The sequence below is a fragment of the Oryzias latipes genome, chromosome 22 (assembly GCF_002234675.1).
Source record: "Oryzias latipes chromosome 22, ASM223467v1".
In the NCBI taxonomy this organism is placed as follows: Eukaryota; Metazoa; Chordata; class Actinopteri; order Beloniformes; family Adrianichthyidae; genus Oryzias; species Oryzias latipes.
The window spans coordinates 782501-809398 of record NC_019880.2 but is presented as its reverse complement, the minus strand read 5'-3'; the positions used below and the strand labels follow the sequence as shown (position 1 = coordinate 809398).

General features: G+C 50.4%; 1 protein-coding gene across 1 annotated transcript in view; it reads right to left on the bottom strand.

The window, feature by feature from the left end:
• slc25a21 (solute carrier family 25 member 21) overlaps positions 1–26898 on the bottom strand; it is a 76679-nt gene that overhangs the window by 23301 nt on the left and 26480 nt on the right. The window contains exon 3 of the mRNA XM_023951433.1: positions 5425–5473. Within this exon, the coding sequence (XP_023807201.1) occupies positions 5425–5473 (49 nt within the window). The remainder of the gene's footprint in view (positions 1–5424; positions 5474–26898) is intronic.

The following is a 26898-nucleotide window of genomic DNA, read 5'->3' as shown; positions in this document are numbered from 1 at the left end:
GTGGTTAATCCGGGAACTTTAACCTCTGCCAAAGGTTTTCACTGAGCCGCGCTGCAAGCACCGAATGAAACCATTTCAATACTGCTGTAATTAGAAAACATGAAACAGTTCCACTGCTCCTAGTCGTCCAGAGCAACAGGGTCCTAAATGGCAGCAATGAAGATGTGGAGCGACACAGATGCAGTGGTGACTCTGAAGACTCCTGGCACAGCAGGCTACCACAGACTACCGCACAGCAAGCTCCAGACCAGAGAGGAACCAGAACCACCCGACCCTTTGTGAAGATGAGGAAGAGCATCCTCCATTCAGGCGTGACATCAACATCTGTGTTTGTTGTTATCTTTAAACCAATCAGAACCAAAGCTTCTGCTGGTTTTTGGGTTGTGCAGTTTGTGGAGCTCACAATACTAATACTCCATATGGCTGTTGGGATAGGCTCCAGCATCTCCAGGGTCTGGCGTGGATCAGAGTGGGACTAGAAGGTGGATGGCAGAGACGGTTTCTGACGTTCTCTAACGTTCTCACTCCTGATGGAGGAACGGCAGCAGGTGAGTCTAGTCTGCATACGTCTGTGGTTTGGACGTCTATGCAGACACGTGATATTCAGACTTTTGTTTTCCTTTTTTTGTAGCTGTAGTCATGAATCTAAAATATTTCATAAATCCTGTTTATATTTCTGTTCATTAGCAAACAGCATGTTTGGTGTTGATGAGACGTTCAGGGTCGTGATGGATGATTCTGGAGATTTGAATCTTTTAAATAAATCTTTTTAAATAAAAAAATAAAACGTTTCTAACTGTCCAGATGCGAGAACCTGAAAGCAGCAGCGGCCTGCAGATGCATCGCCTTGTGTGCCTCCTTCACACTTTTCCACCGTCCTCATAAACCAGCAGCCCCGCCTCACGAACGGGACGCCAATCGACCTGTCCTTCTGCGCCCCGGCGGTTCCCGCTCGTCTGAACGGTGGGTTCAGTCCTGAAGTCCTGACGATTGCCCTGGGGGCGATTAAGAGGCAGTTTGACCCCCACTGACCCGCCTCGCTCCTTTACAAGGAAAGATCAGGCCGGTGCCGCTTCGCGCCCCGCTGTTTGGAGGTTTCCTCCTTTGGTGCAAAGAGGTTCACTGAGCAGTTGGGGGAAAATGAGGGGGAGGCTTAAAGGAGGAGGGGGGGAAGCCTTTGCACATGCCCTCTGAGACGGAACGTCACGGCTCCAGCCGGAACCAGATCGTTCCACTCGGGTCTGAAATGAGCGGCTGACGGGTTTGGTGGCGTTCCCCACGACCGCTGGGAACACACTTCAGACAGGAAGTCCGTTCACGGCAGAAGCTGGAACCACTTCACCCGGACGGATGCTGGAACAGAAGGAACACGGTCGATTGTGGAGGCGGAGCCTAAGTTACAGGCTCCATCACAGGAACCTGCAAACGTTTGGGCCTCCCCCAAAGGGGGGGTCTGCTTTCAGGGTTTGTTTGTGGGGCGGAGCTTCATGAAACAGGATCCCGAAAAGAAGGGAACTTCAGGCTCTCTGCAGCTTTCTAATGAGAGGGGGGACCTGATCAGAGTCAGATGGGGCGCCCCGAGCATGCAGCCCCCCCGCGGAAAGTGCCGCCCGACACCCTTTGTTACCTCCAAGTGAGCTGAGACCAGCCCATGAACCATGTAACTGGGGGGGTTTCCAGGTTAATGAAAAGCTGTAACTCCAGGCCGACTGTCTTTGGGTTAACCCTATGGCTGCCCCACCCCTCCTAGCAACCACATCCCAGACTCAGTTGCACCATGCCCCGCCTCTTGGGGGGGGGGGGGGTGTTACTGCATTCTGGGACAACACCCAATGCAGATCCCAAATTCCAAAACATACACCCCCCCTCTGCCTCCACCTACACTTCCCATACTCACCTTCAAAATAAAGTTTAGTTTCAAAACTGAGCTTTGATTGACGTTTTCCAGAAATCTGTGAAAAAGCTGAAAGTCTAACAGCTTTATGAAACTCTCGGATCTGAAAAGTTCTCCTGACCCCAAGATGAAAGGGAGTGGAGCCACCCGGAGGCGGACCCTGCAGGACCCTTCAGATCTGAGATAGATGCTCTTATTAGTAAAAGTGACGGATGGGGGCCGGCCTGAGTGACCGAGGCAGAAGAGTCTGCCTGACGAAAGAATTTAACTTTTATGCGCCACATGTTTAACAACAGTTTGGCAATGTTTGGTGATGTTTAGCAATGTTACGCACTTGTATCAGATGTTTAGATGTTGAGTGATGTTCAGCGACTTTCAGCAAAGTTTGAAAGTAATCAGCAACATGTAGCGAAGGTCAGCGATGCTAGAGACGTTTAGCTATGGTCGGCGATGCTAGTGACGTTTAGCTATGTTAAGCGGGGGTCAACGATGTTAGCAACATTTAGCTATGGTCAGCGAGGGTCAGCGATGCTAGCGACGTTTAGCCATGGTCAGGGATGCTAGCGACATTTAGCTATGGTCAGCGATGCTAGCAACATTTAGCTATGGTCAGCGAGGGTCAGCGATGCTAGCGACGTTTAGCTATGGTCAGCAAGGGTCAGCGATGCTAGCGACATTTAGCTATGGTCAGGGATGCTAGTGTCGTTTAGCTTTGGTCAGCAATGCAAGCAACGTTTAGCTACATTCAGCGATGCTAGCGACGTTTAGCTACGTTAAGCAGGGGTCAACGACGCTAGCAACTTTTAGCTATGTTCAGCGACTTTCAGCAAAGTTTGAAAGTAATCAGCTACATGTAGCGAAGGTCGGCAATGCTAGTAACGTTTAGCTATGGTCAGCGAGGGTCAGCGATGCTAGCGACGTTTAGCCATGGTCAGGGATGCTAGCGACATTTAGCTATGGTCAGCGATGCTAGCGACGTTTAGCTATGGTCAGCGAGGGTCAGCGATGCTAGCGACGTTTAGCTATGGTCAGCGAGGGTCAGCGATGCTAGCGACGTTTAGCCATGGTCAGGGATGCTAGCATCGTTTAGCTTTGGTCAGCAATGCAAGCAACGTTTAGCTACGTTCAGCGATGCTAGCGATGCTAGCGACGTTTAGCTACGTTAAGCAGGGGTCAACGACGCTAGCAACCTTTAGCTATGTTCAGCGACATTTAAGCAAAGTTTGAAAGTAATCAGCTACATGTAGCGAAGGTCGGCGATGCTAGTGACGTTTAGCTATGTTCAGCGGGGGTCAACGATGTTAGCAACATTTAGCTATGGTCAGCGAGGGTCAGCGATGCTAGCGACGTTTAGCCATGGTCAGGGATGCTAGCGACATTTATCTATGGTCAGCGATGCTAGCGACGTTTAGCTATGGTCAGCGAGGGTCAGCGATGCTAGCGACGTTTAGCTATGGTCAGGGATGCTAGTGTCGTTTAGCTTTGGTCAGCAATGCAAGCAACGTTTAGCTACGTTCAGCGATGCTAGCGACGTTTAGCTACGTTAAGCAGGGGTCAACGACGCTAGCAACTTTTAGCTATGTTCAGCGACTTTCAGCAAAGTTTGAAAGTAATCAGCTACATGTAGCGAAGGTCAGCGATGCTAGAGACGTTTAGCTATGTTAAGCAGGGGTCAACGATGCTAACAACGTTTAGCTAAGTTCAGCGAGGGTCAGCGATGCTAGCTACGTTTAGCTATGGTCAGCGATGCTAGAGACATTTAGCTCTGGTCAGTGATGCTAGAGACGTTTAGCTATGGTCAGCGATGCTAGCGACGTTTAGCTATGGTCAGCGATGCTAGCGACGTTTAGCTTTGGTCAGCGATGCTAGCGACCTTTAGCTATGGTCAGCGATGCTAGCAACGTTTAGCTATGGTCAGCGATGCTAGCGATGTTTAGCTATGGTCAGCGATGCTAGCGACGTTTAGCTATGGTCAGCGATGCTAGCGATGTTTAGCTATGGTCAGCGACGTTTGGCTATGGTCAGCGACGTTTAGCTATGGTCAGCGATGCTAGAGACGTTTAGCTATGGTCAGCGACGTTTAGCTATGGTCAGCGATGCTAGCGACGTTTAGCTTTGGTCAGCGATGCTAGCGACGTTTAGCTTTGGTCAGCGAGCTCACGTAACAAAAATTTGCTACCCCTGAAACCCATAGAAAATGTGACAGACCTCTGTCACTGTGGGTGTGGTCTCCATCACAGTTTTTCCTCTAATGTCGTTTACTTCCTTTAACTTAAATTGGAGAATAAATCTGAATAACAGAATACTGCCAGACGTTAGAGAGCCCCCCCCCCCCCCCCCCCATCCCCAATGGTAACTAGCAGAGAGACAAAGCCTCTTTGGGACAGGAGCAGGTATGGGTTACGGCGGGTTTAGCTCCTGAACACTCAGAAAGTGAAAGGGAAGAAAAAAGCCTTTGATTGTGAGTTGGTGGAAAAATTCTCCCGAGTTTGGAAGGTGGACATGAAAGCAGGAGCCAGCGCCTAATAAGAGCCATGCCTGAGAGAAACTCACACAGAGGAGCCCAGCAGAGGTGTGTCTGCCCCGGCTCCACGGCTCCTGCTAATAGATTTCAGCTCCTGCAGACCCAATTAGGCGGCGGAACGCTTGCTTTCTGGATTCATCTGTGGTGTGAGAACATGCGTGCACGTTCCTGTGTGTGTGCTGTTGTTTAGACCTCTTTCTGCTTGTTTGGTTAGGAAGCTTTGGACGAACTGTTCTGTTTGTCTGCATGTGAACAGAACATTTGAAGAGCCAAGCCCATTTGCAGCAGCAGAACTCTGGGCTCCGACCCGTCCAGATTTGAAGCCGCTTTTACCGCCGCTTCAGGAAAACAGAGAGTGCACTTTTAACCCCGACCCCGTGTGAGGATGGACGGGCCCGGCTCGGGCTTACCTGTAATAAACCCGCCGCTCCACACGTGACCGTAAATCACACAGCGGGCCTTCAGAGTATCAAATATCGGCCCGCACGGCCCCCGCTTTCATCCCTGTCTGTGCTCTGGTGCTGGCACCGCCTTTAAACTGCAACCATCTCACGCTTCTCTAATTGATTTACCAAGAAAACGCTGCGGTAAATGACAGAAAAAAGCACCACAATTTACTCAAAAGAGGTGCACGGGGCAAAGGGGGCAGAAAGAAGCCAGAGGTCTGCTGCAGACTATAAAGGCCATAAAGCTTTAGTGGAAGCCCACGACCTGTTTATGGCCGGCTGAGACAGTGTGGAGAGACGCTGTGAAGCTATTCTGGAACTGAAGACAGAAAAACCCGTCTGTCTGGAAAGATGATCAATTATGGAAGAAAATATATATATTTTTTTAAATTTCCTATACAATAAAACGTTGCAGGAACACATAATGAAAAAATCCTCTCTATTGGACAGAAGGAGTCAGATCATGGTAGTAACACTCAAGGCTCCAATGAGATGGATGAAGAGGAGCTGGATGGTTCTGTTAGTAGTCTCAGTGAGGTAAGGCGACTCTTGTGACCCACCTTGTTTTCACCACGTCCAGCGGATGCATCAGGCAGATCTCCACCAGACCTGCAGGACAGAACAGAATGAGGATTCAGACCTTCATGTCCTGAAGCTGGGAGGAACCTTCATGAGAGGAGAAACTCTGTGGTGCTCAGGAGCCAATAAGAGGCTTTTCTTAAAACACCAAATGACATTTAAACGTCAACATTTTTATGTTAAATAAAACAAAGACACAAAAAATGAAGAATTAATTTATAAAGAAAGCATCTCAAAACAACCAAAGAGAAGCACAAAGGGAGGAGGGAACTAGCTTAGTTTGGTCCAAACCACTTCAGCGCAGGTTCAGAAACTGGATTGTGGTTCATTTCCTGGACCAGTCCAGGTCCAGGAGATCGATTATTTTGGATAAATATCTCCATGAGTGTCTGAACATATTGGCCACAAGTTTCCTGCAGATGCTGGAGCAGATGCAGGAGCAGATGCTGGATCTGCGCAGCTCCGGCTGCATCCCTGCATCAGCCTGTCTGTGTACACAGCTGCTCTGCAATGCGCCTCCGTCTAATTTGCTCAATTTAACATATTGTCTATAGAAGACCGGGTCTTCTGGGCTTTTTCCAGGGAAGTAATTATCAGGCCAAATACAGCAGAAAAATAGCTTTGTCTAGTTGCATCCTAGCAAATGAATGGGAAAAGCGAGAGTTCCTGAACCGGACCGCCGCCGGCCAAGAGTCAAGAACCAAACTCCATCCGTCACCCAGCGGACTCTGGATGTTAATGACGCTCGCTGAGAAGGTAAACAAGACTGCAGTGGAATGATCGATCTGCTGCTATTGTTAGCCACGGAGGAGGAGCATGGGCTCACGTGACTCCACTGAACCGGTCCGTCCGCTCCATCCGTCTGTCAAACACAAAAGACGACCGGACAGGCCGGCGGTGAGGAGCGGGACAAAGACCTCACCAGAAACCGTCCATCTGGACCAGGAACCAGACAGGCAGCCTGAGAAACCGGGACGTGGACACGAGCAGCAGAACTCCAAGCAGATCCCATCACCTTTCTAGAGTTCACAGAACACACCCGGATGAGAGAGACGAGAACCGCAACAACCTGAGTTCGGATCAGAAACAGCTCCTCATTTCTAATGTAGGTCCCAGGATGCGTCATGATTCAGTCCGAGTGTTTGTCAGCTGTGAGGTGGACAGAGACGAGGAAGAACCGTGTCTGTAATCCAGATCATCCAGATGTAAACACACAGAGGAAGGACAGGATTCCCGGCTTTATTCATACGTTTATATCCACTCTAAGTGCTTTCCAAATATAATCAAGTATCTTATGTGTTGCTAGTAAGAACATTATTCTATTGTAATGTAAAAGAGTCAACCTTCCTGCTTTCTCAGTGCCAAACTTCAAACCTCAGATTACAGCAAATCTAAAGTTTCCGTTAATAACCTGTGGAGTGACGTGTTGTTCCAGCAGGCAGGTGGCTGTGAACGGATTAAGTGACGACAAACAAAGGAAAAAATCCTGCATACTTGCAGACGAGACGTGACAAGAGCAGCCGATGGCAGACGAGGCGACGGAGGCTCGAGTGAGAACGTTAGTGCTCTAATCCCGGCCTGACCTCCAGACGACACCTTCAGCCGCCGTCGCTGCAGACGGGGTTTGGGACGCCGCTGCTGCTTTCAGCCGCTTTGCTCTGCAAACCTCCAACCCTTCTGCTGCTTTTTCTCACTGACATGGAGCTTTTATGCTGCTGGAAAGTTAAAGGATCCTTCCAAACGTTCTGCTGTTCAGCACTGCTCTCACTAAAAACTGACTGACTGAACTCTAAAAGGATTCTTCCAGTGGGGTTAGATTCTTCATTTAAGAAGTGAGAAACGTTTTCCCAAACCTGAGAGGATTTTGCTTTCTTGATAAAACTTTTGTCCTGCAGGACAGAAAATAAGACATTTATGAAGAGGTTTGTTTTATCTGCCTGAGGACAACATGTCATTGCAGTTTATTTGTGCTGAAACATTGAGTAACACGCAGCGTCCTGATTAAAACAAACAAACAAGCTACAGGAGAGTTTCAGACACACAAATCTGATTCTTCAAAGAATCATCAGGATTTTTCCCTTTGATCCCTTCAGGAGCTTTTAGGAAGAAGAAGACCTGCAGCTTCAGGTTCTGCTTCACATCTCATATTTCATGTTTCAGTCCAACTTTCAGCTCTTTTGGCTTTAGATTCATGGTTTGAAATATTTTCTGACGACAGACGTCAGCCTCTGTCCCTGCAGCTCCTCATAGCTAAAATATCCTTACCAGCCGTTTTAGGCCACGGATGTCAGACGTGTTTTCACAGACTGGCCTGACGTTCCCCTTAACCTTTGAGGGAAAAGTAAAGCGTAACTCCAAGAACAGTTGCCTTCTGGGCTTTTTCAGTTAATTTGACAATTTAGGTTTTTGTTCATTTTGGGTAACAACAATTAAAGTACCAACTGCCCCACAGACCGGTACCAACTGCCCCCCAGACCGGTACCAACTGCCCCACAGACCGGTACCAACTGCCCCACAGACCGGTTCCAACTGCCCCAAAGACCGGTACCAACTGCCCCACAGACCGGTTCCAACTGCCCCAAAGACCGGTACCAACTGCCCCAAAGACCGGTACCAACTGCCCCAAAGACTGGTCCCAACTGCCCCACAGACCAGTACCAACTGCCCCACAGACCGGTACCAACTGCCCCACAGACCGGTACCAACTGCCCCACAGACCGGTTCCAACTGCCCCAAAGACCGGTACCAACTGCCCCAAAGACTGGTCCCAACTGCCCCACAGACCGGTACCAACTGCCCCACAGACCGGTACCAACTGCCCCACAGACCGGTTCCAACTGCCCCAAAGACCGGTACCAACTGCCCCAAAGACTGGTCCCAACTGCCCCACAGACCGGTACCAACTGCCCCACAGACCGGTACCAACTGCCCCACAGACCGGTTCCAACTGCCCCAAAGACCGGTACCAACTGCCCCAAAGACTGGTCCCAACTGCCCCACAGACCGGTACCAACTGCCCCACAGACCGGTACCAACTGCCCCACAGACCGGTTCCAACTGCCCCAAAGACCGGTACCAACTGCCCCAAAGACTGGTCCCAACTGCCCCACAGACCGGTACCAACTGCCCCACAGACCGGTACCAACTGCCCCACAGACCGGTACCAACTGCCCCACAGACCGGTACCAACTGCCCCACAGACCAGTTCCAACTGCCCCACAGACCGGTACCAACTGCCCCAAAGACTGGTCCCAACTGCCCCACAGACCGGTACCAACTGCCCCACAGACCGGTACCAACTGCCCCACAGACCGGTACCAACTGCCCCACAGACCGGTTCCAACTGCCCCAAAGACCGGTACCAACTGCCCCAAAGACCGGTACCAACTGCCCCAAAGACTGGTCCCAACTGCCCCACAGACCGGTACCAACTGCCCCACAGACCGGTACCAACTGCCCCACAGACCGGTACCAACTGCCCCACAGACCGGTTCCAACTGCCCCAAAGACCGGTACCAACTGCCCCAAAGACCGGTACCAACTGCCCCAAAGACTGGTCCCAACTGCCCCACAGACCGGTTCCAACTGCCCCACAGACCGGTACCAACTGCCCCAAAGACTGGTCCCAACTGCCCCACAGACCGGTACCAACTGCCCCACAGACCGGTACCAACTGCCCCACAGACCGGTACCAACTGCCCCACAGACCGGTTCCAACTGCCCCAAAGACAGGTACCAACTGCCCCAAAGACCGGTACCAACTGCCCCAAAGACTGGTACCAACTGCCCCACAGACCGGTACCAACTGCCCCACAGACCGGTACCAACTGACTCACAGACCGGTACCAACTGCCCCAAAGTCCGGTACCAACTTTCCCCCAGACCGGTACCAACTGCTCCCCAGACCGGTACCAACTGCCCCCCAGACCGGTACCAACTGCCCCAAAGACCGGTACCAGTTTCTGTTATTTTCTGTTTTTTTAGATTCTCTGCAGCTGTTAGCGTTGACGTGGCCTCGGCAGCAGCCGGGGGGAGTTTGATGATTATGAAACGCTCAGCTCTAAGGTGAGTGTAAGCCGCCCTTTTGGCTGTGGACGCCAATCGTCTCCGCCCCCCCGTCTTTCTGTCAACACACACTACTGTGTAAGCACAGACCAGAGTGGGGGTGACCCCGCTCCTGCAGCGCGGCAGGCCCCCACACAGTCCCCGATGAGCGTGCTGAAGGCTCTCTTAAGGGATGATGTCACTGAGTATTGCCCCCCCCCCCCCGGCTGCCGCCACCTGCTTGACGTCCGTGGCTTTGTCCCTCCTCAGTGAGTAACACATGGGAGACGCCATTCTCTGAGGCCGGCATTGTTTCTGGACCACAATGGTCCTGACAGCGCCTGTCATCCGCCGCCATGCAGACACACGTGCACACGAGCGCGCACGGCCATTAGGGACAGCTTCATGAAGTCTAAACAAGTCTTCCTGACCCAAAGCGAGTCTGTGTGCGGCAGCAGCGTTTTAGCAGCGGCGTGAGGCGGGTGCAGCTGATGGCGTTGGAGAGCAGCAGGTCAGCTGAGCAAACAGCTTCGTTAGACGACACGGCGGGAAGATCACACAGGTACCAGGACCAACCCCAGCAGCTCCACCTCCCGCTGCTGGGGTGAAACGTTCAAACCCGAGGCCTGCACGTAAACAGACAACAAAAAACTGAGCGGGTTCGATTCCCACCCAGAGGGAAGGACTTCCCGTGTTAGGAGGTATTGAGGGTGGAGCAACGTCTGGAACAAATGTTCTGTCCACATGTATGAACGTCTTTACAGGCTGATCAGAAACGTGTTTCACATAAAACGCTTTTCCTCTGATCTGCCGTGATAGCAGGAGACCCAGATGGGCCGGAACAGAACCAGAACCCCAGAGTCCGGTTGGTTTGTGCGCTGTGATCCCTCCAAACTGTGCTCGGACACGGACACACGGCCGGCTTGCAGAGGTGATTTAGAGCAGTGTTGTTCACCAGGTCTGCCGTGGGAAATGACCCTCAATAACTTATCGAAAAACATTTCCATCTCCAGGATTTCAGCTCTGTGTTCATCCAAACTGATAAAACACTGAGTAGTTAGGAATATGAAAGATCATAAAATACTTTTTTCTCTGTGTTCATTTGATTCTATTAAAGACATTTTGATAAAGATGACGGTACCGCGATTTAGCTGCAGCTATAACTGTGTAAGGAAAAGTCCCGCCCCTTTAACTGTCTCCACCAATCATTCTTGGAGGCTTAATCACATGTCATCAGTCTGACCAATCAGAAGTGGTTAAAGTCTTCACTTCCTTGTTCTTAATTCTGCTCATAAAGTCTCTCAGTTCTAATAAAAATACCAGCTAAAGCTCGAACAAGGTCCCCATTCCCCGGGCCGCGGGGCGGTACCGGTCCGTGGGATCGTTGGTACTGAGCCACAGAGAAACAACAAACTCCACCTTTTGTTTCAGGTTTTTGAGAAAAACCTGGATTCTCACTCCACACCTGCTTCATTCTGAAAGCAGCTGCCGACTCCTGAAGTGAAACCCCCAAACCAGCAAAGTTTACCAAAAAAAAAACGGGTTTGGACAGCAGCAGAAATTAGGAGACAGAAGAAGACTTCAAAATAAAAGCTGCATCTAATGTTAGGAGGTTGCTGCTAATAAAGTTGTTCAAAGGGAGGATTCACCTTTTTTTTAATCATATTGTGATCAATAATTGTTCTCCCGAACTGTGGCGTCCGTTACGTAAACACCACGGGTCAAAAACACAAAATCGCAACGTAAGCAAACAACGCTGAGCTGAGGAGGAAAATAAGAGTTTCAGCTCTAGAGGACTTTGGTTTTACAAACTCTTCTTCCTTCATTGATTGGTGAATGCTCATCCAATGAGAAGAGGGCATACTGCCCCCTGCTGTAGGGGGGCGGGACTTCATTCGCTTCTTTAGTGCATTTCCAACTTCAGAGCTCCAAGGTTGAAGGTTTAGCTCTGCAGAAGAAAATGAAACCGTTGAGTAGAAACGGAGACTTCCACGCCGAAAATGCTGAGTCATGCTTCACCAGGCTGCAATCCATTGGTGAGAAAGTAGCCGTAGAGACGACTCCCGTTGTTAGCATGACGTTCCAGGTGGTCTGATAGCTCTTCCAGGGTGAGTTGATCATACATCACACAGATGAGATGATTATCGGAGTTGGTTTTGGCTCGGGAAAGTATGCGACTCGCTCCCACGCAAAAGTGAGAAAGAACAACAATGGAGGACCGGGGAGTGATTGCTCAACGGCTGCAGGTGTCATCCATCATGCTCCGACACACTGAATGACTGTAATTCCCAGCAGCCCTGGGAAGAAGGTCACGGCCACAGGAAGCCGGACTCACCGGGGTCAGCAGACTAATGCAGACCGCCGCACGCTCCCGGAAGGCGGATCTGCAGACCTGCCATCATCTCAATCAGACTATTGTTCACTAAAAGCCAACTTTTCAGGACCCAACGATCATCTGGATTCCTATAAACACCAGTAACACGAAACACGACTAACAGCTCAATCTCTAATCGTTTTCATCAACATGTTTTGGTTCGTTGAGGAGAAAACCGTAAAAATGGCTTCTGGTCTTGCGGTTTTAAGGAGTGACACGAGACAGATGGGTGTCATGGCAACGGCGTTTCATCTCACAGGCGCACTCGGGTCTCAACAAGAGCTCCTGACTGAACCTGCAGGAAATATCTCGTGCCTTCATGTCCTCCATTAATACTTTTCAAAACATGTCACATCTGGAATGACAAACAAAGCTGCCGGTTGATGCGCCGAGCAATTTGTCAGTTGACAAAGTCAGCATGAAATCCGTCAGCAGCAGCAGCGACTGACAGTCAGACCTTCAAACTCGCTTTGGCTCTCGGGCAGACGGCTGAGAAGACGAAGAATGCAGCAATAAATCCTAACACGTTCACGCCTGCTGATGTCATCATTAGCACCAGTGATCAGAATACGATTACTACGGATTCACCGAAACCCAGCAGCATTTTCTTTTTGTGATTTGGGAACGGACTCTGCAGCTGGGTTTGTAGTCCATGAGCTTCAGCAGAACCAAACTTCAGACTCTGAGTGATGTTTGATTTCGGAAATGTAAAGAAACGGCTGGAACACACGCCTGCAATACAGCACAGTCCAAGTTCTAATGCAGATGGGATTTATGTGTCAAAAAGATCAAATTCTGTGTTTTTAAATGAAACTCTAGGAGGATATTTTGTGTCAGGCTCTTTGAATCTCAGACACCTGTGAGGATTACTTTGCAGGTGAGATCATTTAAAGGAAGAACGACTAAAGAAGGACGTTCCACATTATTAACCAACATTTTCAATCAATATGGAAAAGAAAAGATCTGAAAAGCCTGAAATAGTTGAATGTCTTGGACTAAGTATGAAAACGTCCGTATTTCAGGAAAACGTGATCATGGTTCTATGAAGAGATCAGTGGCTGATCCAGAGACACGCGTGTCGCTGCAGATGAAGGCAGTGAGGAAGGTTTCTGCCAGACAAATGCCTCAGATGAAGAGAGCCGCTGCTGAAATCCCATCACACAGCAGCAAGGGTGTTTGAAGCTGCTGGTTTGTCTGGACTCCCACCAACATCAGAGGCCTGCAGTTCTACTTAAACCTTCGTTCTGCCCCCCTGAACAACCCCCACATGCAGAAACGGCTGCAGAGGGTCCAGACACACATGAAGACAGTCATGTTCGCTGATGAGAGCCGTGCAGCCCTGGACGGTCCAGATGGGGGAGAACCGGGTGGTTGGATGGCCACCACGTCCCAACAAGGCTGGGACATCAGAAAGGAGGTGGCAGAGTCATGGTTTGGGCCAGAATCATGGGGGGGGGGGGTCGGCCCCTTTAGGTGACCTCTGAAAAGTAGGTGGGGTTTCTGACCACTTTCTTCCTTGGTACAAAGAGAAGAACGGTCAACGATCTTCATGCATCTCCTGCTGCAGAAAAGGAGAAAAACTGATGCTGTGGCCCCCATCCTCCCCTGACCTCCACCCTATTGAGAACCTCTGGAGAATCTTCAACCCAATATCTCTGAGGGTGGGGGGCAGTTCCCATCCAAACAGGGAGGCTCCAACACTCTGAATGCTGACTCTGTTCGCGTGAAAAGAACACGTGGTGAAACCCAGAACCGGTAGAACCGCACCGGGAGGCAGTGAGCTGGAAGCATTAGCAGTTTTTTTCCCATTCATCCATTTCCCCCCATTTTTTGCACAAGTGTCCCCAAAATGACCTTCAAAGATCTTTGAGTCGCATGTGGTCAAAAAGGCGGAGCCTAACATTCCAGACCTTTCTTCTGCACGGACGGCGGTGGAAGGCTGGTTTTCCCCGCCGGCGAACCTGCATGTCGCTGTCAGTCAAAGCTGCAGTGAGAAATGCCTGTGAGTGTGTGAGAGGTGCGTGTGCCTGTGTTGACGGGGCGGTTTGACAGACGGCGTGATGATGGATGTCAGTGTCAAATGTCAGCGCTGTCAGAGGCCTCATCCGCCATTACTGTCTCGGCGTCCCTCCTCTGTTTGGTCTGCGCGGGATGCAAATCGCTGCAGCGCCGCAGCGGAAGTGGACGACTGCAGCAGAAGAAAAGGCTCCAGAACGGATGCAAAACCGGCTGCAACCGATTTTCCAGAGGAAGCGTCTTCACACGTGGATTTAGGCAGCTTTGCTTTCTTAAACAAATCGCCTCCAACCCCCGATGGAGCAAAATAAACTACAAATAACTGAATGCAAGTCTTTGGTCCGGTTCTGATAACTCACTTTCACTTTTACAGAGGAAAAACAGACTGATAGCAAAATAAGAGCATCAGAGATGTTTGTTAATCTGACTGTGTTTTCCAGAAGATGTCCTGAGTTCACACAAAGATTCAGATTATTGACTGTTTGCATCCGTTTCTCTGAATATTGTAAACTAGACGTAAGGAAAGACAAAAAACAACCACTATAGTTTACACACACACCCACACACACGCACGCACACACAAACGCACGCACACACAAACACACACACGCACGCACACCCACACACACGCACAAACACACACACGCACACACAAACACACGCACGCACGCAAACACACGCGCACACACACGCACGCAAACACACGCACGCACCCACACCCACACACACGCACACCCACACAAACACACCCACCCACACGCACACACAAACACACACACAAACGCACCCACGCCAAGACACACACACAAACACGCACGCACACACAAACACACGCACGCACGCAAACACACGCACACACAAACGCACGCACGCCAACACACACACACAAACACGCACGCACACACAAACACACGCACGCACGTAAACACACACACACACAAACGCGCGCACGCCAACACACACACACAAACACGCACGCACACACAAACACACGCACGCACGCAAACACACACACACACAAACGCACGCACGCCAACACACACACACAAACACGCACGCACACACAAACGCACGCACGCCAACACACAAACACAAACACGCACGCACACACAAACACACGCACGCACGCAAACACACGCGCACACACACGCACGCAAACACACGCACGCACCCACACCCACACACACGCACACCCACACAAACACACCCACCCACACGCACACACAAACACACACACAAACGCACCCACGCCAACACACACACACAAACACGCACGCACACACAATCACACGCACGCACGCAAACACACGCACACACAAACGCACGCACGCCAACACACACACACAAACACGCACGCACACACAAACACACGCACGCACGCAAACACACACACACACAAACGCACGCACGCCAACACACACACACAAACACGCACGCACACACAAACACACGCACGCACGCAAACACACACACACACAAACGCACGCACGCCAACACACACACACAAACACGCACGCACACACAAACGCACGCACGCCAACACACAAACACAAACACGCACGCACACACAAACACACACACACAAACCCACATACCCACACACACACACACCCACAAACACACCTTTATGAAAATAAACATTCTCCGTTCCTCCGATGACAGAACTAAAAACCTCAAAATAAGAAAAATCGATTACAATCTATTTATTCTTTTAGTTTTTTTCACCAAAATATTTGAAAACCTTTTTTCTCCTGCAGTGCCGATCCTGATCTACCAAACAAACGTTCCATTTCTGTCAAAGTGAGAAAAGGATTCAAAACTGTGATCCCAGAGGTCGATGTGGGACCGTCTGGAGGGTCTCTGAGGGTCTCGTTCTCCAGCAACGTTCCTCGGCTTCCTGTTCTGAAACCGTTCAAGTCAAACGGTTGAAAGACGCTGAAGCTCTGGAGGTGCTTCCAGCCCCCACCAGCTGAAGGGTGTCGGCGTTCTTTGGTTCTGCAGACGTTAGAAACGGGTTTTCGGGTCTCTGCAGCCAATCAGAACCTGCCTGGACGTCCCTTCTCCCCTCTGATCACTAAGATGGTTTGTTCTGTATTTGGAATAGAAACAGGAAGCTGATTCCCTCAGAGACGGATAACAGGTTTCCACAACAGAGCACAAACACAAGCGGCTCGCGTGTCGCAACCAGGCGGAAAAACAGTCCTGTTTGCTTTTCTTTCGCTGAGGTTTTGCATTTTCACAGAGAATTAGAAATTGCAAAACAAAAAGGCCTAAAGTGACTCTGCGTATCATCATGTTCAAATGCATTTTAAGGCAGAAACACCTCTCCACTGTATGTTCTGGCACCAGTGTGGGGTGGTGTGGTTACCGGGCCGTCGTTTTCCTGCTGCAGACGTTTAATTACTGCACAGACACGAGGAGCTCCAAGTGTGAACACGTCTGAGAGACAGGAACGTGGCTTCAGCCACAGTTTAGCAGAAAAGCTGGGAAAAAGGCAGACTAAATGAGAGAAACACGAATGGATGAGGTGGGAATGTGTCACCGAGGGCTTAGTGTAAAAATGTAACTTTTGATCGCTGACGTGAAGACGACGGTTCTACAGCAACCACAAAACGGTTCATCCTGCAGGAGCGCCTGCTGCCGCACACCTGTCACCTGCAGGGACGCCAAAGTCCCGTTTGGGAGAAAGAAAACGGATCCAGGGAGATGAAAAGACAACAGACGGAGAGTCAGCTGATCTGCATCCATCTGAGCCTCAACATAACCCGAAGGTTCGATTCCCAAGCTGATGGGGCTGGACCAGAACAGTTTTCATACAGATTTTATTTAATAAAGCTTTAAGAAAAACCCTCCTGTGATTTTTGAGGCTTTTAGGCCCTAAAATCTGTCATTTTTCATACAAACTAAACTTTATGCAGTTTTATGTACAACAATCTGTTTCAAATGGAAAATACTCTGACGGTCACTTTGGTGTTTAAGTCTCACTGAAAATCCCGGATTCAGCTTTTCTTCTCAAAGCCAGCCGAATGAACAATTTCACACGAACAGAAAAACAAAAGTATAAAACTGTTACTGCGTTTTATTCATGAAAAAAACAAGAAGTGTTTGTGTGCCAAAGAGGAAAAAGACACCGCAATAAAAAAAAGTTTAAATCCAAATCTCATAAATATTAATTGAAAAATTGAAATGTTAGAGATTATTAACAATATTTGACAGTAAAGCTTTGAAGCTGCTGGGAGCTGTGGCCGGTTAGGAGCTACCAGAAGGTTCCACATGAGAGGAATCAGATCACACGTCTCTAATTCTGCTTTCTGAACGGGGCTGGCTGTGCAGACAACCCCCCCCCCTGCTGACATCACACCTGCCTCCATCCTCAGAGCCGCTAGGGGCAAACGGGTCATTACTGTCACCTAGTGGACAAACCAAAGCGGAGTTGGGTGAGTGCAGCCGGAGGCGCGGAGATGGCAGGCGCATGTGGGAACCGCGCCGGAGATGCAGAGAAAGCAGCTGTAGGAGCATCTGCAGGAGCGTCTGCAGGAGAGTCTGCAGGAGCGTCTGCAGGAGAATCTGCAGGAGAATCTGCAGGAGAGTCTGCAGGAGAATCTGCAGGAGCATCTGCAGGAGAGTCTGCAGGAGCATCTGCAGGAGCGTCTGCAGGAGAGTCTGCAGATGTACGCGTGTTTGCAGATGGAACACACATGACCTCCGTGATCCTCCTCGCAGCAGTTCCCCTCAGACCTGATCTCCTCCTACCCACTCCCACTAGCCCATAAGAACACTGGCCTCCTCCTGCACCTCTTGGCCGATGTGTCGGCTGCATCATGGTCGGGGCTTCTCCAAACATACACATCTTGTGGGTCCAGAAAAAAAACATTTCAAGGTAGATAAAAGCAAAGGAGGCAGCAGACATTCCTCTGCAGTGATGGGATCTGTCCGTGCAGACGGCTCCCGGGTGGTCCGTCCTTTCTGACGGGGCTCAGCCGGTACGGGCTGAAGGAGAACACGCGTGAGGTTCTGAGGCCGCAGAAGCTCACGCGTGACTCTATCTTTAGGGGGGGGTTGGACGCCAGCGTCTGACCTCAGCAGGCTCTCCCCAGCCCAGAGGAGCTCAGACGGAGGAGCAGCCTGCTGTGTGCAAACGGCAGCTTCAGAGGCTCGCCGGTGGTTTGAGCCTGATGAGAGACGGTGATTATGTTACATACGGCCGCGGTTCCATGACATAATTACGCAATCAGCAGCCCGGCTTTGTGTTCTGGCCACGATTTATCCACAACAAATGAGTGGGTGTCATTCATTTTCACAGGCGGATGCAGACGCGGATTTACTGTGTCGCTGGGTGACAGGGCTTTTGTTTTGGCACAGGGCCACGTGCCACGCTGCCCCCCATCCACACCCACCCCCCCATGTTCCAAAGGAACCATCCTGAGGCTTCATCACAGAACCTCCTACAGACTGAAGACCCTGAAACGGGTCTGTCGTCCACCGTGAGAGCAGAGGAGGATCACGCAGACGAGCGTAAACACCGGCAGAGATGGCCGACCTTCGGCCGCCCCACAGTTCAGTCATGGACCCAACCAACGGCGTGGGAGGACGACTCGAACTCCGCTGCTGGAAATGAGAGCGGCTCTTTCGCCATCCGAGGAGCCTGAAGACGAAGTCCAAAGTGATGCTGCAGGGTCAGCAGGAACCTCCTCAGGGACGGCGCTCCAATCTAGTCAGTGTATATATTCACTAGATTGGAGAATATAGACCACAATGCATTCCCTTTGACAAAAATGTATGTGTATTCACTTTTTTATACCATGGTCCGGGTGAATACTCGATTCTGATTGGCTGCAGGGTGTGGATTACAAATATATATACCACAGTGATTACCGCATGCCTAAAAAAGTGGTTCCGGTCACCTAGCTTAAATGTTCTGTCACTGCGCTTCATCCTCTGGACAAGAAGTAGCGGTTAGAGGTGAACTTTCTCTCTGATCTGATGCTTTGTTGAACACATCATGATCATCAGCACAGATATCGCTTTATATCGCCTTGACTTTTTGTGAAAAAAGCGATCCAAACAGTAAAAATAACAAGAATTAAGTGATAAACACTGGTTGAATATTTATTTCTATGGTCAGTGAGCATGGCATAAGCGGGTTAACGACCTTCAAAGTGTCCATCATCAGCATTAACGCACAATGTGGAAGCCTGAACCGTCCGACGCAAGAAGCTGTTAAAAAAAAAAACTTACTTGTGACGTAGAAAAGACGCTGGGCGGGGCTTTAGTCGCCCTGCTCCGCCTCTTTCTGTCAAACAAACAAATGGTAAATGGCGTATAGCGCTTTTCTACCTTCAAGGCCCAAAGCGCTTTACAGTCACACACACTTTTACACACACATTCACACACACATTCACACACTGATGGCTGCTCCGCTGCCAAACACTGCCGCCTAGCTCCCACCAGAGGCTAGGTGGGGTTCAGTGTCTTGCCCAAGGACACATCGACTCTTGGGCGTGCAAGGCGGGAATCGAACCTGCAATTTTACAATCATGGGTCGACCGCCCTACCGCTGCACCACAGCCGACCCTAAACAGATCCATGAACGTCTTTATTTTCCTGGTCTGAGCTGGAATCTGGATCAGAACCGGACGGGTGGATAGATATTGCTGACATTTTTTATGCACCACTAATGTTAGCTTGGGGGTGTGAGGGGCTGCAAGCTAGTGGGAGAGAGCGTAAACAAAGGCATGATGGGAACTCAGCGAAGGGTTACGTCTGCGACAAAAACTCAGAGGTGAATTCCTGATGAACTCCTGCCGCTCTGCAGAAACTACAGTGGAGGACAAAATAGTTGGTTCCCCTCAGTTAAAGATAGAAAGTCCACAATCTTCACTGAAATGACTTGAAACGTTCAAAAGTAACAAGAAATTAAAATTTATTGAATATTAAATCATCAAAATCAGGAATTACTTTTGAGTTGTTGATTAACAGAATTATTTAAAAAAACAAACTAATGAAATAGGGCTGGACAAAAATGATGGTTCCCATAACTTAATATTCTGTTGCACAACCTTTTGAGGGAATCACTGCAATGAAACAGTTTCTGTATTTGTCAATGAGCCTTCTGCACCTGTCCACAGGTATTTTGGCCCCCTCCTCATGAGCAAACTGCTCCAATTGTCTCAGGTTTGACGGTGTCTTCTCCAAATGTTTCAGCTCCTTCCACTGATGTTCAATGGGATTCAGATCTGGGCTCATAGAGGCCTCTTCAGAATAGTCCAACGCTTTTCTCTGAGCCATTCTTGGGGGGTTTCTGTTCATCGTGACCCCCAGGACAATTAGTTCTAAGTCTTTTATGGAGGTCCCATCAGTTTAGTCCAGGCCTATTTCATTAGTTTGTTTTTAAATAATTATTTTAATCAACAACTCTAAAGTACAGGCTGATTTTGATGATTTATTTTTTAATAAATTTCAATTTCTTGTTACTTTTGAACGTATCAAGTCATTTCAGTGAACATGGTGGACTTTCTTTCTTTAACTGAGGGGTGTCAACTATTTTGTCGTAGAAAATGACTCAGGATTTTGGCTAAAACCACCGGGAACGCTTCACAACAGATCAGCAGATGATCAGGGCGGTACTTTAGGGAGAGCTCATGCAGCAGAACCAAGCTGCATCAGGACCCGTTGGGAGGGCCGGGCCTGCATGGAAAACCTGAGCCAGACCTCCCTAAACGTGAGCAGAAACACGCCGCTCCTTCAAACACGTGTGGAGGCCGTCAATGAATTCATGACCACGCAGGAGAGGAAGCAGCTCGGCCGTCCGGACGCCGCAGAGGCGGGACGTTCTGCTCGGAGTCGGAGGGAATTCTGCTCCAATCAAAGCTCGAGCCTCAATGCAGCATGAAGTTACCCCCGTGACAGTTTGCCCCCCAGGAGGAAGCGTTGTGAGACGGCTCTGCTGTTGGACAGATTCTAGCGGGATCCGTCCGTTTGCTGCAGCTCTGCTGTGACAGATGCTGAGGATGAACTCTTGACTCCGGCGGGGCCGGTTCTCCATGTGTGTTGGTGCGACTCCGCCGCGGTGGGTGAGGCAGGCGTAGGCATGTGTGGCCCCCGCCTGTCTGCGTTTTAGGGCCAGAGAAAGATGAGAGGAGCAGCAGGATCTGCAGCTATCTGGGAGGTGGAAGCTAACGACACACCGGGGACAGATTAGCTTCTCGTCCATCAGGAAGACTCTGATTTACGGCCACGCTGACCGGCCGGCTCGCCCCCCACCCAAAGCAAACAGGCACAGCAAACACGGCCGCCTCTGTTCAGCAGCAGCAGGGGGGGGGGCTCACACACATCTGCAGGCTGTGGTCAGCCTGTGGCCTGGAGCGGCAGCAGCGGCAGCAGCGGCAGCAGCGACTGACCAACAGAAGACAAGCCTGAAATCACAATTTAGTCCATTCTGTACTCAGACCCCCCCCCCCCCCCCCACGCCAGTGATACACAACCTCCCCCCCCCCCGACATAACAACGATTAATCACAGGCTGCAAATTCTAAGCACCTGCAAGAACGACAACCGTCTGCACGCTCTCCCCCCTCCTGACAGCCCTACTCTCCCTCTATGGCCCCCCCAAAAAGATAAAGACTTCAGGAACAAGCTGGAGTGGTCCTCACGTTCTGTCAGACTGAGCTTCAGTGAGAAACACCTGAATGACCTGAGCCCATTATGCTAACAGGCTGACCCCCCCCATGGGCTTCACCGGGCCCTCTCACCCAATCAGCTGTCTGGGTCCCATAGCAGCAGAGTGCAGCCTTTAGGGAGGTCCGGCCCACCAGCACTCAGAGGGGGGGCAACTTTGTTAGGACACAGAGACCCCCCCCCCGTAAGGAACCAGCAGAGATCCAGTTCTAACAGACTCTTTACCAGATCCAGTCAGAGGACGGGACGGTTCCTCCTTAGAGGACCACAAAGAAAACACGCACACATGCACAGATACACACACACAGATAGACAAACACACACAGATACACACACACAGATAGACAAACACACACAGATACACACACACAGATAGACAAACACACACACAAACACACACAGATACACACACACACACACAGATAGACAAACACACACACATGCACATCCACCTGATTGATGGTTTTTTGACGTCTGTCCATCAGCTCATGAGAACAAACGGATCTTAGAGGAATCGGCGAGAAGAGCTGAACGTTTCTGAAACTGGAGCAGAGTCTCCCCCCAGACGGATGAGAGCAGCTCAGAGGGGCTGCCCACCCCCGTCTAAAGAAAACCTCATGAACCCCTCCAGGACCCGAACATGCTCACCACAGAGCCGGACCTCCACAGAAATGGAATTCATCTGGTGGATCAGACTCCATCAGAACCTTCATAATACCTGCTCTGTCAGTATGGCTAAGGGCGACACCCACCCCTCATCTCACCTGCAAGTCCACTCAACAGCTTAACCTCAGAAACGTCCCGCAAAATATCAGAGGGGGGGGGGGGGTTAGATACAATGCTGAGCGTCAGTGAGCCCCCACTCAGGCAAAGCATGCCAAAGGAATATGTGCACAGGCCCTGGAGGGATTCACAGGCCGGGTGGGGCGGGGGGCCGCAGGCCTGCACTTCTGATCCGTTCCATCAATAAAAATCCCATTCAAAACAAACACGTCCGAGTAATCAGTCCTGTTGTCAGCCACAGAACACACCTGAGCAGTGTACGCAGGCGGCCGCCCCGGCAGGAAGCAGAGCAGGGAGGGGGGCAGGTAGGCATTTCACTCCAGGCCAGTCATTTGTCACGATTGTCACTGAATGCACAAACACAAATTACTGAATTATAACTGCGGATGTGTGTGCAGCGTGGACTAAATCAAGGCCAGCGCTGGGAGCTGTCATAACAGCGGGCTGGTGTCAGGCTCGCCATGAGGGCGGGGGCCGCCGACCACGTTTATGAAACTTCTGTTAGTGTTGTTACAGGTAAACAAAAAGGGAATGTGGGAGCGATGAAAGCTCGGATCAACAAAGTCCATATGCTCAGAAATGTGTCACTGCAAAGAGTCTGACAGAGGCGTCGTTCTGCAGCCCAAGAAACAACTTTTCTGCCAAAAATGGACAGGATTCACACGCCGAAGGAGAGGATTCACACGCCAAAGGAGAGGATTCACACGCCAAAGGAGAGGATTCACACGCCAAAGGAGAGGATTCACACGCCGAAGGACAGGATTCACACACCAAAGGAGAAGATTCACACGCCAAAGGAGAGGATTCACACGCCAAAGGACTGGATTCACACGCCAAAGGAGAGGATTCACACGCCAAAGGAGAGGATTCACACGCCAAAGGAGAGGATTCACACGCCAAAGGACTGGATTCACACGCCAAAGGAGAGGATTCACACGCCAAATGAGTGGATTCACACGCCAAAGGACTGGATTCACACGCCGAAGGACAGGATTCACACGCCAAAGGACTGGATTCACACGCCAAAGGAGAGGATTCACACGCCAAAGGAGAGGATTCACACGCCGAAGGACAGGATTCACACACCAAAGGAGAAGATTCACACGCCAAAGGAGAGGATTCACACGCCAAAGGACTGGATTCACACGCCAAAGGACAGGATTAACACGCCAAAGGAGAGGATTCACACGCCAAAGGAGAGGATTCACACGCCAAAGGACTGGATTCACACGCCAAAGGAGAGGATTCACACGCCAAAGGAGAGGATTCACACGCCAAATGAGTGGATTCACACGCCAAAGGACTGGATTCACACGCCAAAGGACAGGATTCACACGCCAAAGGAGAAGATTCACACGCCAAAGGACAGGATTAACACACCAAAAGACAGGATTCACATGCCACAAGAGAAGATTCAAACGCCACAGGAGAGAATTCACACGCCACGGGAGTGGATTCACACGCCAAAGGACAGGATTCACACACCAAAGGACAGGATTCACACACCAAAGGACAGGATTCACACACCAAAGGACAGGATTCACACGCCACAGGACAGGATTCACACACCAAAGGACAGGATTCACACACCAAAGGACAGGATTCACACGCCACAGGACAGGATTCACACACCAAAGGACAGGATTCACACACCAAAGGACAGGATTCACACACCAAAGGACAGGATTCACACGCCACAGGACAGGATTCACACACCAAAGGACAGGATTCACACACCAAAGGACAGGATTCACACACCTAAGGACAGGATTCACACACCAAAGGACAGGATTCACACACCTAAGGACAGGATTCACACACCAAAGGACAGGATTCACACACCAAAGGACAGGATTCACACGCCACAAGACAGGATTCACACACCAAAGGACAGGATTCACACGCCACAGGACAGGATTCACACACCAAAGGACAGGATTCACACACCAAAGGACAGGATTATCACACCACAGGACAGGATTCACACGCCAAAGGAGAGGATTCACACGCCAAAAACAGGATTCACACACCGAAGGACAGGATTCACACGCCAAAGGACAGGATTCACACGCCAAAAACAGGATTCACACACCAAAGGACAGGATTCACACGCCAAAGGAGAGGATTCACACACCAAAGGACAGGATTCACACGCCACAGGACAGGATTCACACACCAAAGGACAGGTTTCACACACCAAAGGACAGGGTTCACACACCAAAGGACAGGATTCACACACCAAAGGACAGGATTCACACGCCACAGGACAGGATTCACACACCAAAGGACAGGTTTCACACACCAAAGGACAGGATTCACACACCAAAGGACAGGATTCACACGCCACAGGACAGGATTCACACACCAAAGGACAGGTTTCACACACCAAAGGACAGGGTTCACACGCCACAGGACAGGATTCACACACCAAAGGACAGGTTTCACACGCCAAAAACAGGATTCACACACCAAAGGACAGGATTCACACGCCAAAGGAGAGGATTCACACGCCAAAAACAGGATTCACACACCAAAGGACAGGGTTCACACGCCACAGGACAGGATTCACACACCAAAGGACAGGTTTCACACGCCAAAAACAGGATTCACACGCCACAGGACAGGATTCACACACCAAAGGACAGGGTTCACACGCCAAAAACAGGATTCACACACCAAAGGACAGGATTCACACGCCAAAGGAGAGGATTCACACACCAAAGGACAGGATTCACACGCCACAGGACAGGATTCACACACCAAAGGACAGGTTTCACACACCAAAGGACAGGTTTCACACACCAAAGGACAGGGTTCACACGCCACAGGAAAGGATTCACACACCAAAAGACAGGATTCACACACCAAAGGACAGGATTCACACACCAAAGGACAGGATTCACACGCCACAGGAGTGGATTCACACGCCAAAGAACAGGATTCACACGCAATAGGACAGGATTCACACACCAAAGGACAGGATTCACACACCAAAGGACAGGATTCACACGCCAAAGGAGAGGATTCACACACCAAAGGACAGGATTCACACGCCACAGGAAAGGATTCACACGCCAAAGGAGAGGATTCACACACCAAAGGAGAGGATTCACACGCCAAAGGAGAGGATTCACACGCCAAATGAGTGAATTCACACGCCAAAGGACTGGATTCACACGCCAAAGGAGAGGATTCACACGCCAAAGGAGAGGATTCACACGCCAAAGGACTGGATCACACGCCAAAGGACTGGATTCACACGCCAAAGGACTGGATTCACACGCCAAAGGAGAGGATTCACACACCAAAGGAGAGGATTCACACACCAAAGGACAGGATTAACACACCAAAAGACAGGATTCACATGCCACAAGAGAAGATTCAAACGCCACAGGAGAGAATTCACACGCCACGGGAGTGGATTCACACGCCAAAGGACAGGATTCACACACCAAAGGACAGGATTCACACCAAAGGACAGGATTCACACGTCAAAGGAGAGGATTCACACACCACAAGATAGGATTCACACGCCACAGGAAAGGATTAACACACCACAGGACAGGATTCACACGCCATAGTAGAGGATTCACACGCCAAAGGAACAACATTCAAGAAGTTACTTGTGGACAGAATGGACATTCTCAGGATGCTGACCTGCAGAAATGTGCCCCCCGTGCTGCTGAAAGAGGCAAAGGTTTGCGTCTCAATCTCTTGTTTGTACAGACTGTGTGTTTGGAGGTGAACCGCACAGGTACGGGGCCGAGGCGCAGGAAACCTTTTACCGCAGGCGGCATTTACTCTGCTGACCACACAGCGTCCCACGGGGGGGTAGAAACCCTCGTAAATACACAGAAACACCAATGTTCCCATCTATCAGTTTCTTCTGCTTGGGGACACTAAACCCCCCCAAACCAAAGGTCTGCAGATTTTCTGCAGCTCCGGCTGCGTCATGCAGACGTTCACAGGCTCAATCTGAAAACGTCTCCCCCCTGCTTGAAATTTAAATTCTCAAAAATCTCTGAGGCAGTAGACCCCGGGTCAAAAAGACCCCTTCCAACGGCTGCATCTTTACGATCGGTGTTTGTCTCTCAGATTGGGTTTGTTACGGCTGACCAACATCATGCTGGTCTCTCTCTGAGGAGAACAAAAAAAGCCCCCCCCCAATCATATCACCCCCCCATACCCATCTTTGGTGTCCAGCCCTGCAGCAGGACCTGGTGCTGAAATCTAATATCATGGCGTCAGTTTGGTTAAACAGAGAAACTAAAACCAAAGAGACTCTTTTTCCGTGGCTGGGGAGGGAGGGGGGAGTTCTGATTTATTCCAGGAGGGTGAGTGGGGGGGGGTCTCTTTATCTGGGATCACCAGGAAAATCGTATGAAAGGGAAAGCGTACTTCCATAAAGCTGCTTGCTGTCTTTTTAGCCCCCACCCACCGTTTAAAGGCCCCACCCTCCCCTGGCTGACTTTTATTTGAGTCTTTTCTGCCTCAGCATTCCCTCCTTCAGGATCCAGTTGATCCCAGCTCTGCTGTGGATGGGGGGGGGGGGGGGGGGGGGG